At 40.3% G+C, this 19735-nt stretch overlaps 1 protein-coding gene across 2 annotated transcripts in view; it reads left to right on the plus strand.

The window, feature by feature from the left end:
• The window catches only part of LOC125640838 (uncharacterized), a 197797-nt gene that overhangs the window by 160203 nt on the left and 17859 nt on the right, over positions 1-19735 (plus strand). For both annotated transcript variants that reach the window (XM_048859855.2, XM_048859856.2), the window contains one exon: positions 12595-12800. In XM_048859855.2, coding sequence (XP_048715812.1) covers positions 12595-12800 — 206 coding nt within the window. The remainder of the gene's footprint in view (positions 1-12594; positions 12801-19735) is intronic.

Genomic DNA, 19735 nt, shown 5'->3' on the forward strand with positions numbered 1-19735 from the left:
CAGCAAACCATTTACTAGGGCTTGATGTAACCTTAAACATTGCAGATAGCTCAATGGCACTTGCCACTATGCCTCTAATTAATGAGTAGCAGGCCCTAAATTAACAGTGTGCATTTACAGATGAATGCTGGGCGCTCATTAAATGATGTTCATATCAAATAGTAATTCCTTCTGGATTACTGTATATGGTGTTTGTTAGCTGGGAGTTTCCGCAAGAGGGTTTATGTGTTCAACTGCTACAAGTCCAGGTGCAAAGCAGGAAAGGGTATAGTTCACAAGCATAGAGCAAGACGGAGTAGCTATAAACCATGCACTGTAACACCTGTGCAGTAATTTCAGGAGGATTGGAATGATCCTTCGTCCAACTGTAACTGCAAATAAAAAATGTTTGAATCCCTGACGAAAACCTGTTCGAAAACTTCCATTCTGTATGACCCTCTTCTCTCAGCACCCACACTAGCCCATTCGGGGCAGCATGGAATGTACATGGGGGGTGGGGTAAGATGATGCCTAGCTTTAATTAGTGATAGGCTAATTCAAGTCCTGTTGCACATGAGCAAATGTCATGGCTGAAGCAGGTTGTGCCTCACATAACATCTCCACAGACGAGAAGGGAAATGGATAAGAAGTTCAGCATTTAAGCTGTGCTAAAATGCTCAAGTGCCAATCAGAAATGTATTTGAAACCAGCAACAGTGCTAATTATTCAGTTTGTCCTATTGCATTTTCTCATGCTTAAAAGGAACCAAAGGTGGAGCTATAGGAAATGTAACACAGCATTTGTTCTAACACAACTATATTATAGCAATAGTTGTTTAATCCATATAATGCTCTGAAATGCAACACAGATAGGGCAGTAACTGGTGAAACTCAGGAGTAACTCCATGGAGTTAGTGGCGTTATGCTGGCAGAAAGCTGATGCAAGCAAGGTCAGAATCAGATCCAAAATCTGAGAAAGTAGAAAGTAGTTTCTGTAAAAATGGAAAGATAATGATGACTTTCTCGGACTGGATCCTGTCAGATTAGTAACACCAGCATTCAACAAAGCAAGGCTTTCTGTATTATGAAATTTCTCTTTTATGTGCCATCCAGCATTTACCACATGATTTATCACTTCACTGAGAGGAATTCTGGAAAAAGGAAGAGCCAGCAAATAAGCAGTGCTTTTCCAGGAGCCAGTCTGTGCATCATCTCCTCTCAGGAACATTCTGCATATCTGAAGAGTTATAATGTAAAACTGATCTGCTGTGATGTAAAATTACTAATATGATCAGGCATTCCTGCAGTGTTACACACAGAAGAGAAACATCCACTCTGATCAGATCTCACTTTCAAGAGAAGTCTAAAAATGTAAGTGGTCGGAATAAGATCCCATGCACATTCCACATAATACAGTGCCATGCATATAGTTCCATTTATGGTCAAAATTAAAGACATTCCCTTGTTTCTAAGGATTGGTCCCACATCAGCCTTGTCAGACATGGATGAATGCTAGTTAAGAAAACGGGCACTCTTGTGGCCCGATAGAAGCAGTTCAAAACTACTGTTTGCAGAATGAACCCCCATCTCTCACGCACACACAAACTTTTAGTTTTGAAAACCACACTTCCTGCAAAAATATCTTAACTTGAGATTTGCCACTGAATTTTCCTTTGTAATCAGTGGATAGAACTAGCTGGGAAAAGCCGCTCTTTTCCCTCTGCCCCAGGGGCTTTTCTCATTCATCTCACCTCTGTTCAAAAGTTCTCGTCATTGTAATATGTTCAATATATAATATACTGTATGTGTGTCATGTGACAGAGGTAAAGAATCACTGCAAAAGTTACTTTCTTTTATTACTGAACAGATAACTTTATTAGAATGAGCAAAACAGTATTACAGGTGCGCTCCCTCTTGTGCTCTCTCTGCCTCACTATAGAACTTCCCCCTAAAACTTTCCCTAGCTCCCTTCCTTCCTAGCTTCCTGCTACTGTTTTTAAAAAACAGTTCTCAAAATGGCACCATCACCACTGGTACAGTGTCAACTACTAGGGACTTCCCTGGCACAGATTCATTAACAGGTTTAAACCTCATCAAATGCACAAGCAATAGTTGGTATTTAGGATGACCTTAATACAGATCTTCACTGTTTATTAATAATGGTTTGAGTGTTTCTAGCCTCTGTTTGCCTAGCTGGGAATGGGTGACAGGGGATGGATCACTTGAGGATCACCTGTTCTGTTCATTCCCTCTGTGGCACCTGGCATTGACCACTGTCGGAAGAGAGAATACTGGGCTAGATGGATCTTTGGTCTAACCTAATATGGCCATTCTTATGGTCTGATAGAAATTATCAAGATCCTGCAAATGTTTTGTGAAGTTCTTACTACCCATATTCGTACCACACATTCTTTTCCTCTGTGTGGCATATCTGGTCCCAGCATCTGAAAGACATCTTGCCACTGACTTCCTATCATCTCTGTGTAGCATCCAATGATGCAGTATACCTGGAAATATCATAAAATGCAGTTCTGGAGATGTGGGTAATAGATCCTTTAAGGTATGTCTACACTGCAGCTGGGAACAAGCTAGCAGAGCTCAAGCTAGCATGCTGAAAATAGCAGTGTGGACATGGCAGCTCCGGTGAAGACAGAGGCTAGCCACCCAAGCTCAGATTTGGGGTCAGGTGGGCATGAGAGCCCAAGCTGCAATGTCCTCACTCCTATTTTTAACATGCTAACTTGAGCCCCCCTACCACAAGTCTGTCTACCCAGGCTGAGAGATTTGCTCCCAGCTGCAACATAGACATGCCCTTAGATTCACAAAAGCACACTCCTCTGGTTTATCCCAGATCCACACATTTTTAGTTGGTGGTATTTCAACCATAGCTTTGATTTTCTGGATCTGTCCTCTCCTTAATCATTTTTCAATCACATATACTAAGAACTATAGAACTTCTTTGTGGTACAGATGCCTCATTTTCCTTCAGAAGATTTCTGAGACACTTTTGGTACCAGACAGGAGGTGACAAAATCCTGGCAGTGTCAAGGGGCAGCCAATCCACAATCCAGTGAAGAGGAGACAATTGTGGTCTCTGTTAACCTGGATATTATGGCCTAATTCTCTTCTGCAATAGGGCTAATTTACACAACATCAGTGACCCTAAATTTGGCACAGCTGGCCATGAAAAGGATCTCCACAGTGAAGAGGAGTTGTGAAAAAGTTCTGCTTAAAGGGCTTTAACTGGGCCTCTGCGTCCTTTGTGTATTATATTCCTTGTCAGAATGAAATGCACAATGAAGTCATAGTTATTCTTATCTCCTTCCTCAGCAAAGTCAAAGGATTTATACATGTTTTCAGCTTCACTCCCCATTACATAAATTAATGAGCTAAACTATACTTTTCCACACTCTCTCTGGTTCAGCGTCAGTGTTCTTTCCACGGAGATCATTCCATGGGCTTAACAGACTATCGGCATAGTTCTTCACTGAGAAGAGATGGGTAGTTCATGTATACTTCTGCAAAGTGAGTATGCAAAGCTACCAAACCAGAACAGTAGTATGTATAAATGCTTTGCCCAGGTGTAAATAAATACATACTAGATTTAAGTCAGTGGAGAATAAGGCCATAGAAGTCATGTGGAGGTTCAAACTCTGGCATTCTCCTTTTATTATAGCAATGCTGGTTCAAAACGAGTTGGCCTCTGACATCATATCATGAGTAAAGAATCACAGAAAGTGCCTTCTAACCATGAACAGGGATTTCTAAAAGAATGGTAAAGACAGGATTACCCCTGAAGCTACACTCTTTCTGCTTTACTGCAAACCTTCTGCTCCAAATTTACTCCAGCCCCCTCTCTTCCTGGCTTCCTGGCACAGTTTTAAATGGACAGTTTCATGATGGACCAGACCCTCCAATATGCCAGTATTCCAGTTCAAAGATGACCTAAAGCCAGTGGATCTAGCCTTGCATAAAAGAATCCTTGGATGGTGCAGAGCTTGTAGCATTACTCTTCTTCTATACCTCTGATTGAAACTGCTATTCTGGGACCTCATCAGTTTTCAAGTGTCTTGAGCTTTTCCATTTAAGTTCTTGAGATCCTAAAAAAAATTAAATTTACTAAGTTCTCCCCATTCCTTCTCCTCCCCTCTCTCCACCCAAAAAAATAATAAAGAGATGTCCAAAATCACAGGAAAGTTGGACGATCAATAGGAAACTGTGTCTTATTACCACATGCTACTCAAAACTGTCCAGGACATTTTTCATGTGACCTGCAGATACAGTGACCTGTCTTGGAGTAGAGGGAAACAGAAAGCAAACATGGAAAGCGAGAAGGTAGAGAGAGAGATAGTGCTTGCTTATTCGGTTTCTGGGACTCTTGATAGATATTTAACAATAAGAACACCACTAAGACCTCTCCTGGTTTCATAAACTGCTACCTAGCTGCTCTTCTCTTTTTCTTGTTACTGCAGAAGGAGGTGGGTTTCACACAGACTGTCTCTAGAAATTGCTTTGGTCTTGTTCACTGGTTGCTGAAGACATGCTCAAGAACCACTTTTTGGGGCTAGGAGGTGTCTTTGTACATTTTCAAGGACAAAGGTTACAAGAAATTATCTACAAAGCAAGCTAAGATGAAAACACGCCCCCCAGAAACATAAGACCCAAAACATCTCTCAATTGATAAGATCACAAAAAAATACTAAGATAGAAAAGGAGAAAAGAAAATCAAAACTAGAACAAAGGAGGAAATGAAAAAACGGAACAGGCTGGGTAATAGCTGCATCTAATAGAAGCTGTTCTGTCTTCGGAGACAGCATATCGTTTACCATACCAGGACCAAGATACTTTAAGAAAGACATTCATTTATCATAAAAACGATATGGGGTATCATGCAGACCAGCTGTGAGTCTCTCCAAGGGTAAAATAGCCAGTATAAATTGTGTCCAAGTGTCAAGGGAGAGAGGGTCACGACTCTTCCAGTGCAGCAAAACAGTCCACTGGGCACCAAAAAAACCCCAGTGAATTGCAGGCTGCATTTAATCCAAGCTAATTCAGTTGAACAATAAAGCTCAACAGCACACAGCTAGGGGCCAGCCCAAGCCCAGATTTTCAGTACTGTGGCTGTTTCAGCTGTAACTCCTGACCAGAAAGTGTGACATTTGAGGCAAAACCCAATAACAATAAAAGAAAGTGCCTGGATTAGGGCATCTAAAACAATACTGGGACACAATAAGATTGCTGTATTAAAGTGTAGAAAAATACAGACTCTAGGGACCAGAGTTTGTGCTATGTGAATTGGTGTAGCAATGGAGTTACCCCCATTTATATCAGCTGAACATCCTGCCAGAGATATTTTTCATATTTTAATGGGAGGTTTTTTTCTCAGCGTTGTTTACAACGAACCCTTGGAAGCTTGCAAGTGAAAGCTGTTTCCTTACAGAAGTTGTTTTTCCTCCATCAGACACACACACACTGGCATATTATTGTAGGATTGCTTATGTGTACTAAGCTCCAGGCATGATATTTCTTAAAAACACACAAAGAATTTTAAGGGGAGACTGAATGACCCAAGGGATTGTTAACAGGATACAAAGCCTTTGATCTTTAAGGTTCTCCCCTAAAATAAGGTTAGATTTGCACTATATTATTGGATCAAATCTAGCCCAGATCAACAGTGAGATTACAGCTCAGCAGCAAATAATGTATGCATTCTGCTCACAGAATATCAGTGAGCAGATCACATGGCACTGGATTTTTCCACCATTCAGATTTAGTTATTTTAATCCATCAATAACTGGAGTATTATTGAGTATTTTAATCCATCAACTGATTATACTAAATTTGAGCTGTGTTGCTTAGTTGTGATTGGTCAGATAAATCACGTGCCATTGTTTCTGACTGGATGAATCTGCATGGGCTTCTGGAGCAAATATTTGTTTATGTGGATTGAACACTGGGTTTCTACAAATGCTTGTACACGTGATTTAGAATTTGCTCTCCGCAGACATGTTCACCAGGAAAAATACTGTTCAGTATTTATGGAAAGCGAGCACAAAGTGGGAGAATTATTTTAAAAAGTAAAACAAATATTGACAGTAAATTTCCCAGCAGTAGTAGTAACCAAAAAATCACTATTATCTGCCACCTGTTGAGTGGCCAGTGTAAAATCAATCGGTAGTTTTATTCAGATTCCTTAGTGTCCACATTGATGGACAATTGCTCGCATCACAAATGCTATATCACACTTTGCACACAGGCTGACAGTCTCAAGAGAGGCTGTGAACTTAGATACATGGGTAATGAACTGACCTCTCACCCCTAGAACTGGTCCCTCCAGTCCAGTTCAGGGTTGACACATTTTTGTGGCCCCAGGTGGAGAAGCTTGCCTGTATGTACCAGCTCTGAGGACAAAATTAGGGCTTCAGATATCAGTGTTGTTCATTTCTGGTCCTTTCTCCCCCCCTCCCGCAAATATCAGAGCCACATAAGGAGCACACAGGGCTACTTCAGTCATTGTATTAAGCCCCTGACCCCTGAATTGAAATTTCAGACTATATGCATTCATTGTTTCCAGTCAGAGGCACCTGGATCCAGTGGATAGCACTTCACCATAAAAAGTTAAGTTTTGATCAGGGACTAAAACTGAGCTTTGGCCTAGGTCTTACTTACCCCCAAACTAGTTCACCCAAGTGTGTTATCTCTGAGGGACTCAGGCTGTAATGTTTACACAGATACCGTCATTTGCCATACCTATACTGACCTCTTTACACAAGCATGAATGTAGAGGAACAGTTTCTCCGGTGTTGTGACTAACACTGGCATTCGTATTGTCATTACAGTTCTGGTTAGGTCACGCTGTGGCATGTGGCTGTGAGCTGTAGGGCGAGTTATACTGGGGGATTTCTACTTAGAGGGAATACAATAGAGAGAGGCTTTATTGCGAGAAATACTATAAATATTAATAGTATTCTGTTGTCATCCATCTTTATTAAACAATGTAATACAGCTTTTCCTTAATACTGGGAACATACTGGACTATCTTCTTCCATTGTCACCTGTTCTCATGCAAGCATATTTATTACTGACTATGCAAGAAGAACTCCGTTCTCAATATATGTTAAGATCCGCCATGTTCATTTCAGTGTCCCAGGTCAGTGATGCAAGGCAGGATTTAGCTGTAGACCTATATCTGTCTTTTAGACCCTCAATTGAAATTGATTTTTTTTCAATCTTTGCATCCAGAATGTGCCCCTTGACCCATTCATGAGAGAGTTCAAGTGAAGGAGATGAAAGCAGAGACTTTTTTGTCATCGCTGTGAGGAGGCAATTCCTCCATTCCCTTCTTTCAAATGATCTAATTCCTGTCTGCTCCACACTGAAGGGGGGTATCTTTTTGTTGCTGAAATAATGCCTGGCACGATGACATATGGTTTGAAAAAAGTGATTCTTCTGTGCACTTTTGGAATTGGCACTCCGCTATAGATCCTAGGCAACCCAACCCAGATACCAGTTCTTTACTGCACAGTTTAGAGTGAAGGTCTACTACTCTTGTATTCAAATGGGGCCTAATGCTGTGAGGTGGGGAATGCACATGACTGTTGGAGGAGCTGAGGATGCTCAGCACCTCAGGAACTGGCCGTCAGCTGCACTTCTTTTGCTCAGCCCAGAAGTTTCCATTGTTCTCAAGATAAGAATTGTTTTTCACCAGAAACAAACTAAAATGTTGAGGGTGTGGTTGTTAAACCAGCTTTCAGTTACAATTGACATTTGTGAGTCTAGTGCTGGAGGTGGCCATGCTGCTGAAAAATGATATTCTTTGTGATGTCAACAGTATGATAATTGTCAGCTCAATAGAAAAGTATGTGGATCCATTTCCAATCTGGTTTAAAAACAGTGTAACAACAAAAATGCTTTCTCCAATGGTTAAAGGCTAGAAGCTTGTTTACAGGCTTTTCCACTGGGTTTGCCTATTGTCAGTGCCATGAATGGCATCAATTTTCAGCAAGAGAACTGCCTCCAGCGCTAGGATCGGAAACGCCAATTGTAATTAAAACTTTTTTTAAAGCAAATACGTTTCACAGTTTAATTATGGCAAGAAATGATTCTTGTTTTGTGAGCTCCCAGACTGTTAGACTCAGCAAAAGTCCATTGGCATTTGGCATAGGAGTCCTGTCCTTGCCACCACACACTCCCCACTGGAAATTTACTCTTAAATAAAATATGAACAAATTTACCGCACCCAGGTTAAATGTGCTGTAAACACTGATTATTTCTTGTGACCCATGTTTAATCCTAACTATGGGCTATGTCCATTTTCCCTCTCCTGTATTTTCACGTAATCACAGTGTGAGTCACACTGCCTATCAAATGTACAGACATAAGCTACAGTCATTTCAGGTGCTTCTAAACAATGACACTGAAAAATAATCTCACAATAGCTAAATGTTTTCTATTTTCCAAAAGCTCTTATTGGTGACATTTCTTCCTGCAATGCTGTTTTTGCAATCACATAGCAACACAGCCCTTGAAATAACTTTTTTGATACTAAAAAGAAAAGGAGTACTTGTGGCACCTTAGAGACTAACCAATTTATTTGAGCATGAGCTTTCGTGAGCTACAGTTCACTTCATCCGATGAAGTGAGCTGTAGCTCACGAAAGCTCATGCTCAAATAAATTGGTTAGTCTCTAAGGTGCCACAAGTACTCCTTTTCTTTTTGCGAATACAGACTAACACGGCTGTTACTCTGAAACCTGTTTTTTGATACTCTAAGTATAAGATATGGAGTTTGGAGAAACTGATTCCACCCAAACGCTACCTCTTTAAATGCTAAATGGCATCAAAAGTGAAAATAAAAAAGTGTAATGGTGCAGTAGAGGAATCCATTATGTGTCTTGATGCTCGAGGTCCCCTCTTCAGTCAGTCCCTTCTCTTGACTTTCAGCAAAATAATGACAGGCAAGTGGGTGTAGTGAAGTTAACTTGGCACAATAGCTGTCCTTCTCCTAGCTTAGCCCCCACAATCCTTTGCAAGAGTCAAGTTTGCTAAGAACTTTAGGCCCTATTCTGTTCTTTTGCACAGACATGCCTGCATCCTCATCTGACTGTGTACTGAGTATTGCCATTTCAGCGTTCATAATGTGCAATTTGTGAATCTAGCATGGGCTTTCTTTAGAGATGGGTGAGCCTGACGTGGTTCAGAAAAGAGATGGTAGTGAAGTAAAACCCCATACATGAACAGCCTTGAACTTTGGGGAATTTTAGATCCTCGTCTGATCTCTATGGGTTGGGTCATCTCTTGTTCAACAAAGCATACAAGAGTTTGGGTACCTACCAAAACACATCTGAACTTTCTAATTCTCTTTTCCTTTACCTCCTTGAGATGCCAATAATAATGCTAACTCTCTCATCTGAACACCCACTAACAGGTCCCTGTTCCCTCCTCCTTTCTTATGACCATCTAGTAAAATCTAGCTTCCATTCTCCTGATGCACAAGCCTTCTCTCTTTGCAATCCTCTGCTGGGCCACTTGAATTCCTCCTAGCTCACAACAGTCCAGTAGTGCCCCTCTGCCTTTAGAAATAAGGTGCAGGACTGTCAACTGACCTGCCAGGTGCTGACTAGCAGTCTATTAATGCTTTGAGATTTTGCACTATTGTGTAGGATTCATGCCCCACAGTGCAAATGGTTTGAACTGACTGGTATCCAGATGCCTGAAGACACAGTGCCAAAGCTGCTAGGTCCTACAATGGGATCATCAAAGGTAGGGGAACTTTATTCTCCATTCATGGAATGGAGAGGAAGGAGTTTAGCCAGTTGTAGCTGGAGCATATTGTTATGTTCAGGAGGGCAAAGTAAAACTTGCTCAAGTCACAGCATTTGGATTCAGATCCAACTTTCTCAAAATTCAGGGTAGTCAGCTCCAGAGTTTAGTTTGGGACCATCTCTAGAGCAAATTAGTCTCTCCTGGAGGGTCCTGGGGCAGGGATGTAGCCTGGAAGTTGTGGGGAGGGAGATAGATGAATGCAGTAGGAGCCAGAGAGAAGGAAGAAAGTGGTGTTTGAGAAGTTCTCATATTTTTGGAATGGGCAGAGGTTCTACTCTTCCTACACTGGCTTGCCTCTCTGAGACTTGTATATTTACAATCCTGTTCAAATACAGAAAAGGGTGATCTTTTACTTTTCTTCTTCTATGGGCTGTATACAATTCTCTGTGCATATTTTACATAGCTGCTTAATCTACAGCCAAGTCAAAGCATTGCTGAGAGATGCAATATAAGGAAATTCCCAGAAGAACCTGCAATCACAAACTAAAAGGGTAACATAGTAAAGATGGTCCTTGTTACATTATGTCCCCTTGGAGGACATTTCACAATGATTGTCTGAAAATTGTAAGCTCTTCAGGGATATTGACTTCTTATGCATTTGTACAGCACATTGGCTGGAGTGGCTGCAATCTTCACTGAGACCATTGAGAAGTTCCTGAATGTAAATAATAAATTATTATCCCATGAGATTTCTTGCAATATTTCACAAAAAGCCATGTTGCCCTTTTGTATTCTCCATGCAGTGTAGTCAGAAGGATGTGTAATGTAATCAGCACTCTCTTCCCTGACTACTTAATCCAGGCCAGGATTTGAGACACTAAGTCGTGACAATAGGTAGCACAGCCTGTCTTTAATTGGTTTTGGCACTGAAGAGCCAGAGAGAAATACAGAATGCTGTCAGGTCCAATAGCCACAGTTAAGAGCCCTACTTCTAAACATTACAACAGATGAATAGGGATATCACAAGATGCTGGTGGTTATCTCCCAAAAACAATGCTGTTCACCAGTGTTACCACTGTACGTCTGAATAGTAAGATGAATTATAATAAGTCAAGTAAATGTACAGCCCTCATTGATCGTAATGCAAAAATCCATGTGTAAGATTATTATAAAAACCATGTGAATATGTTATTAAATTAATAATAATATTCAGATGCCATCTTCCATCCATTTCAGTGGCATATGATGTCGAGTGTGTGTGTTGTGCTTACAGTAATTCTAGGAATTCATTTTTTTCCAAGTTCAGGAAGCTAACAACATGAGCTTTTTGCTTTGCACGTCGTAACCTTTTATGTTATCGCTTGGTGAGATGAGGTGAAGACCCAGAGGCACCTAAATGGGAGACTGGAGGTCTGTGATTATGTTTGCACTGACCCAGTCATATCCAACTTTACACCATGCAGCCCTTCTCACAAAACAACTGCCCTCTGGGAAAAGAGACACAGTGTAGCTTATTCACTTGAGCCAGGTTAAATCTCTCTGGGCTAGTGTAATCTAGAATGGGCATATTGAATTCAGTGATGCTACAGTGGTTTACACCAGCTGAGGTCTTCAGTTTCTTTCCGTTTATTACCTTCCAGTCTTGCCCTGCAGATCAAAAGAACATGGACACAGGTTCTTCTTTGGGCTCGGGCTGTTTGACACTGCACCAGTGTTACAAAGTGGCCCTAAAGCCAATGTAACCAGCCACAGAAGGTTCCAGTCTACTTAAGGGGATCTTCCAGTGGCATACAGCTATTTAATGAGTTCTGAGCTATACCCCTCCTGCAGCCAACAGAAGGGTCAAGGTCTGAGTAACTTGGGATTTCCTGATCCCCAGGTGCCATGAGAGTCCCTTGGAGCTAATGGCTGCTGGTATAATGTAGAGCAGCCTACAGATGGCTGTAATTTACACCAGGAGACTGGCCTACCACGCAGCTGTCCCAGGATCAGGCGAGCACAAAATGGTGCACACACACACATCCCTTCCCAAGTCATGCTATGTGCTTCCCTGCCACAGTCATGGGTCAGCGCTGTGATCTCATGTCACGGCAACATGGTATTGCACAAACCTGACATGACATGACACTGTCAACTCATGATGCAGACGAGATTTTTCTTATCACAGTTACATCTGGGTTAGTTTCGTTTTTTAGTTTTGCAGCATGCTGGACTGACCCAGCACTTTTGGGAGCTGTCCTAAAGAAGTCATAAATTGGAGCTATCCTCTACTCCTTCACCCTGCAGTGCAGATTGCAACATGCAGTGACTTTATCACGGGGGGAGGATATCAGTTCAGTATAATTTAACTCAGGAAGCAGATTTAAACTGCTTGCTTTTTTAAATTATTAAAGGAAAACACGTTTATGCAGGCACACCAGCAGGTGCAGAACTGGGCCCTTTCAGTCTATCTTTGAAGACATAGCATCCCTACTAGCCTACAACAGGATAAAGATTCACAGCGTTAATGTATAATAACTATATCTCACTCCATTACAGGTAGTTCAAGGCCATTCTGCATAAACAGTATGCATTGATTTGTGTCTTAATCTTTAAAAACCCCAAATATCTTGGTTGCAGACACATGTTAAGGTTTAATGCATCTCCTACCATAAAAGTGTTGCTCAAGACTAATGAACAAATGAATGTTTGTTTAATTCCCTTTGTGAAAATCAAACAAGCTTTCAACAGCTATTCATATATTTATTGTCAGATGTGAATCATCACTTAGGTGCTCTGTCCTGTGCCATTAGCAGTTAATGTTCATAGTTTCACAGCATTAATTCACCTGTTTTTTTTCTTTTTTTCCCCAGTACCAGCTACAGAAAGGATCAGTGTGGAGAATCCTGTGTTGTCACTGGCAGAATTGGCTCTTCCTCTGCTTGGTCCTGGCTGTAATGACTATCATTCCCCTTGCTGTCTATCGAATGATGGTAGCTTTTAAGGACCCTCCACCCAGTCCTGTATTCCACGCAGCAGCTGTGTGCTTTGGAGTTCTCGCAGAGACTCTTCTGATCAAGTGAGTACAAGTCCCCTCCCCTTCTCTCCTTCCCTCCCTCGCAAAGAAGCAGGGGGAGCGGGTGTTAGACTCAGCAGCACCTGAAAAATTCCCCAAAAATGTACCCCTTATGTTAAATAACAGGTTTTAGAAGCTACAAATTGTTACTCTAGCATTGCTGGGTGTCATTCAGGTTGCACGTCTATGCTTGTTTAATTTTAATTCTGCCGTTAAGCAAACTAAATGCTCTGAGGTTTTTTACTGTCTCACCCAGAATAGAGAGTGAATACGTGTTTCAAGGTTGTGTAACTGAAGGGGGTTTTTTTTGTTTGTTTCATTATGAGGAAGGAATTAAAAATTCCTCTTAGTCAGTACTTAAAATATCAAAGTCATTGTTTAATGCCTTTGAGTCACGGTACAACTAATTCGATTGCATAGTGTAGTGCAGTTTCTTGGTATGTGAAACACAGATAGTACAGAGAAGTGATTGTAAAGTTGAATAAACACAAAATTAGTTTCAAAGTCTGAAATTTTCTGATGTATGCTCTTATAATGATCCACCACAACAGCTCTTCAGCAGGGGTAGAACCCGGAACTTTAGTTCCACCTCCACCGCCTAAGTTAAGGGAGTAACATTGTAAGCTGTTAGCAGTAGTAGACTTTTATCCCTTATGTGGTACAGCCACAAAAGGGGCGCCTGAAACATTTAGCTGTCTAGGGAAGCTCACCCTGAATATCTGAGGCCCACAGGAATTTAAATCCTGATATTGGCCACCTCTTTGAAATGACCCATCAACAGCCATGGGCCTAAACCAGAACTTCACATCTGACCTTCTGTACCTCCATCCACCTCCCCAGTGCACGCACAGACAAACACAAAGTTTGGATCCATATTTTTGTCCATATCTGGTTCTGAACTTTGTAACGTAGGCCTATCTCTGTGACAGGCTAAACCCAGCACATTGAATCCATACATTAACCCACCCAAAATTCATGTTCAGTGCCAGACCCAAAATTTGTGAGTCAGGTACACCTATAATTTAAAAACCATGCTATGGCAGAAAATGCATATGATCATGAATTCCTGCTTGGATTTCACTTTTCCCCCAAATTAAAACAAACACATTGACACAATTATCTTGAAGCCACAATGGTCATCATTAAAATGTTGACATTTAGTGTTTGAAACTCATTAGCATTACCATGGAGTTACAGGTATATTAAGTGTCCTAACAATAATTACCTTCAAATGGTACTTCTGATTTTAATGGCAACCACCATATTGTAAGTGATTGCAGTCTGAGGGTGAAGGAGAGGGAATAGGAAGGGAATTAGTCTTTAATGAAGCATCTGAACAAGCATATATATGAGAGGAAAAGCCGCACAAAAATAGAAAAGGCTAACTATACACAAGCGCTCCTGAAAGTTTCTGATGAGATAAAAGCTTTAGAAACAAATATGAGTTTAAAAGTGCATTTGAAAAGGTATGGACTCACAGCACAACAACAGTAGAATGCTAATAACATTTAATTTCCCTTGACTTCTAACCTTCTTAACCTGCTGTAATGCTAGAATGGTGCTGTAAATCAAAATGTGCTGTATTGTACGGTGAACATGTGTATTGAATCATTCCAGGCTGCTTGGTGCTTTTCAAAAACAAAACTCACAATAGTGTTTGTGCAGTTTTTCATTTTTCATAGACCTTTCCTCTCAATCATTCTGCAACTGGTTAGCTGATGTGTTCAAAATACAATATAAAAAAACAGGAGGGGGAATTAGGAGGTAAAAAAAAAAAAACCAGCAGAAACTACAGCACAGATGAGTAGGCCAAACTATCTTTGACATTATTTTCCCCCTTGTTCTAAGTGTTATTCCATTTTCAAGAAAAACAAATTGGAATATTGCCTGGGGTCTACTGAATCATTAGTAAATTAAGAATCTGTTTTTAATAACATTTAACTTGTAAATAATGCATTAATTGACTAGCTTGAAAGTTAGCTTGAATGTTAGAAACTCTGGCACTAAATGTGTAATGAAAGAAGTGTTCTGTTCGAGGAGGCTGTACGGTAAATGTAACAAATTAAATATGACAGTTGATATTTGTGAAAATGGTGATATAATTAGAGGACACCTGCAGCTGTTTTCCAACCAAAACAACAGAAATTAAACATGTATAAAGGATGTGTGCCACATTTTCTCTTGGCATATTTCTTTCGTTCTCTTTGGGTTTTTGTTATGAGTTTTGTTTTTTTGTTTTTAATTTCCCCTACTTTTTGTCAGGTCATATGTCTAAACAAGCAACAAGTGTCTCTGTCTGATACTATAGTTTATTGGCTATTTGTGATACCTCCATCAGGCTAAAGGAAAAGAACAAGAATCTTATTTACTGAGAGTTTGAATTTACTAAAGAACATGATGCATACCCAAGCATATTTATAAGTTTGTAGGCCTAGATATGGTCAAGCATTCCTACCTGTAGAGTTCTTACCTGTGGGATTATCAACTGTGTATTTATTTCCCTTTTGTTGTCAAGGAGGATTTTTTTAAAGTAAAAAAGTGATGTGAGAACATAATATTGAACACATGCATGAGTATTTTAAATGTAAATGTGTAGTTTGCACTGTATTTTTGTGTGAGGGAATTTGATGTTGTTTTTCACATTTCCTGAGGATCTGAGCCTACATTTCCAAAGATGAAAGCAGAGCATTAGCTCCCTGAACCAAACTACCCCAGCTCACACTACTCTTAAAGGAGAGGGAAATTATGGTGCATAATCATTGATGATAGTCCCAAAACATAAAATTAGGATCTGAATACAAAGTTTTTCAAAGTTCAGGAAGTATTTGGATCCAGGGATATTTTTCATCTTAAGTATTCACTCTTCAGTGTGAAAAAGTAAGTCCTATTAAAGGAAACAGAAATTAAATTTGCACAAATGGGAGTCTCTGGACTTGAGTTTTCTCTGAGTTACATCAGTGTAGATGACAAATAGCTCCATTCAGATACAATGGATAGAATTCCACCGGTATTGATACGTGAGATCACAAACAGGTCCTATATGACAGAGCAACAAGAGAGCCAGAGCAGATGTGCATTTGTGCTATTCATACTGTGAACGTTTGAGTGCTCTGTTCATGGAATGTGGTCCATGAAATATCTGATCTATCAGCTCTGAGGACCAGATTCCATGAACAGAGCACTCAAATGTTCACAGCATGAATTGCACAAATGCACATCTGCTCTGGCTCTGTTGATTCACGCAGTTTTACAGATGCATCGCCAACGTCAAGTTTGTTTTGTGCATCATGTTTGCCACCGTTAATGTTGATCCCATTTGACATTATGCTGATTAGTAATGGGCAATGGTACCCACACAAATGTGATACAAGAGATTCACCAATAACAGAGAGTGGTTTCCAAAGGATATTGTGTCAGCAGCCCGGCTGCTTGAAAACTAGTCATCATCCTATTTAGCATGAATGAGGAGTCAGAGTCCCACTGCGATAAGCTTCTTCTCCCTTAGCTCAACAATGTTGTTTGTCTGCTTCTTTCATTGGGCTTTTTCATTTCTTTCTTTCTTTTTCTGTTGATGCAGGGAAGACATTGCTCTAAAATTCATAATAGGAGATGGTCGAGTAACACAGCCATATATTAATTTCATCAAGAGAAGTAAGGAAAGAAATTTCGTCTTGGATCCCTACTTCACAAGGGGCACAATCTTGCATCCTCAACTCCCATACAATTCCCATTGAAATCAATAGAGTTTTGGCAGAGTAAATAGTGCAGGATCAAACTGTATTTTTTTAAATGATTCTGGCTCTACTTTATGTTTTTCTTTGCTTTCCATATGGGATCATTTGCTTTCCTGCTTCTTTTTCTTGCTCTTTCTTTCTGTCCTCAAGACCTGGCCCTATTCCTTTAAGTGAAATTAACCTGATCTACTTTCTCCCTTACTGCTCTCCTTATCCTGTTCTGCTCTGGTATCTGTAGAATTCTGTTTTCGCTAAAGAACAAAATGGGGTAGTCTCTGCGGGATTTAGACAGAAATCCCTGCAGACTGTGCTTTAAGTTTTTCACAGATTTATTTTAAAATACATTTGCATATAACATAACAACATGTCAAATAAGTGTTAGCCATTTGGCTTACAACCTGTGCACAAAAGTGCTGAGTATGACAGATACTTTTTTCAAAGTTGTATGTGCAGGTATGCTCTGCTCCTGGGTTGCATTGGAAAAACACAGGGAGAGAAGTGAAGCTGTCAAGTTCGGTCTTCCTTGGTTTCCCTGGAAGACTTTGTGTGGGTCTCACAGGATGTGTATTATTCTTTCTCACTCGTAAATGGAAGGATGCACAGCGCAGTGTCTTTAACAAAGACATCCTTTCTCCAATTAAGTATTAGAATGAAGTAAGTGTCAACAAAAGCAATAACCACAAAGTCCAAATAAAAATCCCTTCCCTTCTCAAATGCTCAGCTGTCACAGTCTTGTCATGCTTCATTTGTTCTCCAATCACCAGCAACTTTCAGGACAGCCAGGACCTAAAGTTCCAAGGTAACAACCAAGCAGGCAAAATCTTTTTTTCAACAAAAATCTTTTTTTATATATCATATTATTGGGGACAATTGTAGGTGCAGAGAAAGGGCTTGGTCCATCTTCCATTACCTTTAATTTGGATTGGACCTTTGATCAAAGGTAATTACTTCACATAACGTTAGGATCTCACTAGTATTGCTGCTTTCTAGGATATTTTGCAAATTCCAAGCTTTCTGTTGTTCCATTGCAAAGATGCAGCTGTCACAGTGTACATGAATGTACCCTGCCCTGGTCCTCTGATCTCCCAAAAAAAACATTCCCAGTCAAATAATAGCAGCAACAAAGTTCTGAATTTCAAAGATTATTTGGGACGACTAAAATGCTAAAAAAAATTAACCATCAGGAATCGTGTCTTTTTTAAAAAAACAAGGAAATTAAATGCAAATAAGTGATGTAGTTGTTGGGAAAAAATCAGGAAATAACAAAGATAGGGTTCCAAAGGCAATATTAGTTAACTCAGCTGTGTAGCACAAAAGCAGTGTTTCCTATTTCTATTTTTCTGGTTAATTGCATTGTTTAACTCATTACTGCTGATGTTTGTATACAAATGTGTATCATTAAAACATACAAGATATGCAATTTATAAGAGCTAAAAGTGGTGCTACAATCTTAGCTTTGGCATTTCTTGCCCTTTGTGATTTCCAGGGGTTCACTTTTAGAAAGGTGCCCTTCAGTTTGCCTCTGCATATTTGTACATCTGTGGATGTGCAAGTGAGATAGCTAGAGGGTCAGGTACTCAGACTTGCGCCCACAGTTCATTTTGCAGGCACAATTTGCACCTGCCAACAGGGGGGCAAGGTTAGCCTGACTAAAAATATACCCCTGACTCTGCAAACTTTAGTATTGTGTGGGCATAGTTTTTAGCAACAGAAAGGTACCGATCTTGATGTAAACCTGTAGGTTGAAAAAAATCACAGAATGAAATTAATACAATACCAGGACATAAGGAAGATGTGCTGGCTTAGTTAAATAAGGCACAACTGGTATTATTTAATTAAAATCTAGAGTGCAGCTGTTAGGGGAAAATCCAGCCAGTTTTAGACAGAAAAATCTGCCTCCATATTGTGTTTCAGCATCATTTTAACACTATAACTAGACTTCTAGAGTACAAGATAGGGGTTTGTTTGAGGGAGTGGGTGTATGTGTGTGTGTGAGAGAGAGATAGAGAAACAAGCATGGTATTCAAATACTATATAGAATACCTTTTCTTACTGGAGAGATGGAGAAAAAATAAAATTACGCTAGGCCCTCTAAGCTCTGCTTGTGCAGTGAGTGCTCTGAGACTGAGGATAATGGAGTGAGGAGAGGTCATGAGGTGGCTCGCATGTGCGTACTTTCCATAGCAAAGTTCCCTATCTCCAGTATGAGGTTTTTATCACCCAGCTACATACATTATACATCTTACAAAGGAAAACTGTTTTGTTTGCTAAATGAGAGATCATTTCAGCCGGGCAACGTTTCTGTTTTCTCCAAGAGTGATAAAGATACTTTTATTTTCTATAAAAAATAGTTATAGCTATTTGCATCTGTGCTGTTGCAAAAATTGGGCTAACTTCTTATTTTACTACCTGCAGCAGAGCCATTTCAGGTAGTCAGAGAAATCATTCTATTGATTAGACCTGCAGAAAAAAACGTTTAGAGCGTTTGAGGAACCTAGACAATTACAAAAACTAAGGAAACTTTAACTTGACACCCTCAGAAGATTTGGTGGTATTGTTGTGCATTATTTTAGTGAATATTTATACAACACTAGCACTTCGTATGATACTCTATAGACAGTGATACTCTATAGAAGAGAGTCCAACTGAGCCCTGCTCCAAGCAAGCCTTGAGTGGGAAGTCAGGGGCAGCTACTTCTAAGACACCTTTCTGCCCTTCCAATCCTGGGGTTGGCTGGGATCCCCAGCATAATTTAGAGCAGCCTCTGAAGGACATTCTGCTGGCTGGTGATTGCTGTAATTCAAGGTGCTGCAGCTATGCCTCCTATGTCCCAATGTGTCCCTGCACCAGCGGTAGGTACTGGGAGCTGGTGACACTGAGTCAGCTACACCAGATTTATGCCACCCATTTAAATTCTCAGCTGCCCCATTAAATTGGCTGCTTTATGCTGCCTGAACAATGCAAAGCTGCCAGACGGCAGGCTGGGGATCTGGCCCATCGTATCTCCCATGGAAAGCTTGCAGTGTACAACAGGTGAATATAGGAAATGGGGTAAACAGACAAAGGGAGAGGTAGGAAAAAGGAGAAGAGTTAAAGATTATATGAGTCACATTGTACTGTGAATTAATCCTAGCACTAGAGCAGTCAAGCTATTCATAATTAACAGTAGTTTTGTAAGCGTTTTGTTTTGTTTTGTTTTCCATT

Source organism: Caretta caretta, chromosome 8, assembly GCF_965140235.1.
Source record: "Caretta caretta isolate rCarCar2 chromosome 8, rCarCar1.hap1, whole genome shotgun sequence".
NCBI lineage: Eukaryota > Metazoa > Chordata > Testudines > Cheloniidae > Caretta > Caretta caretta.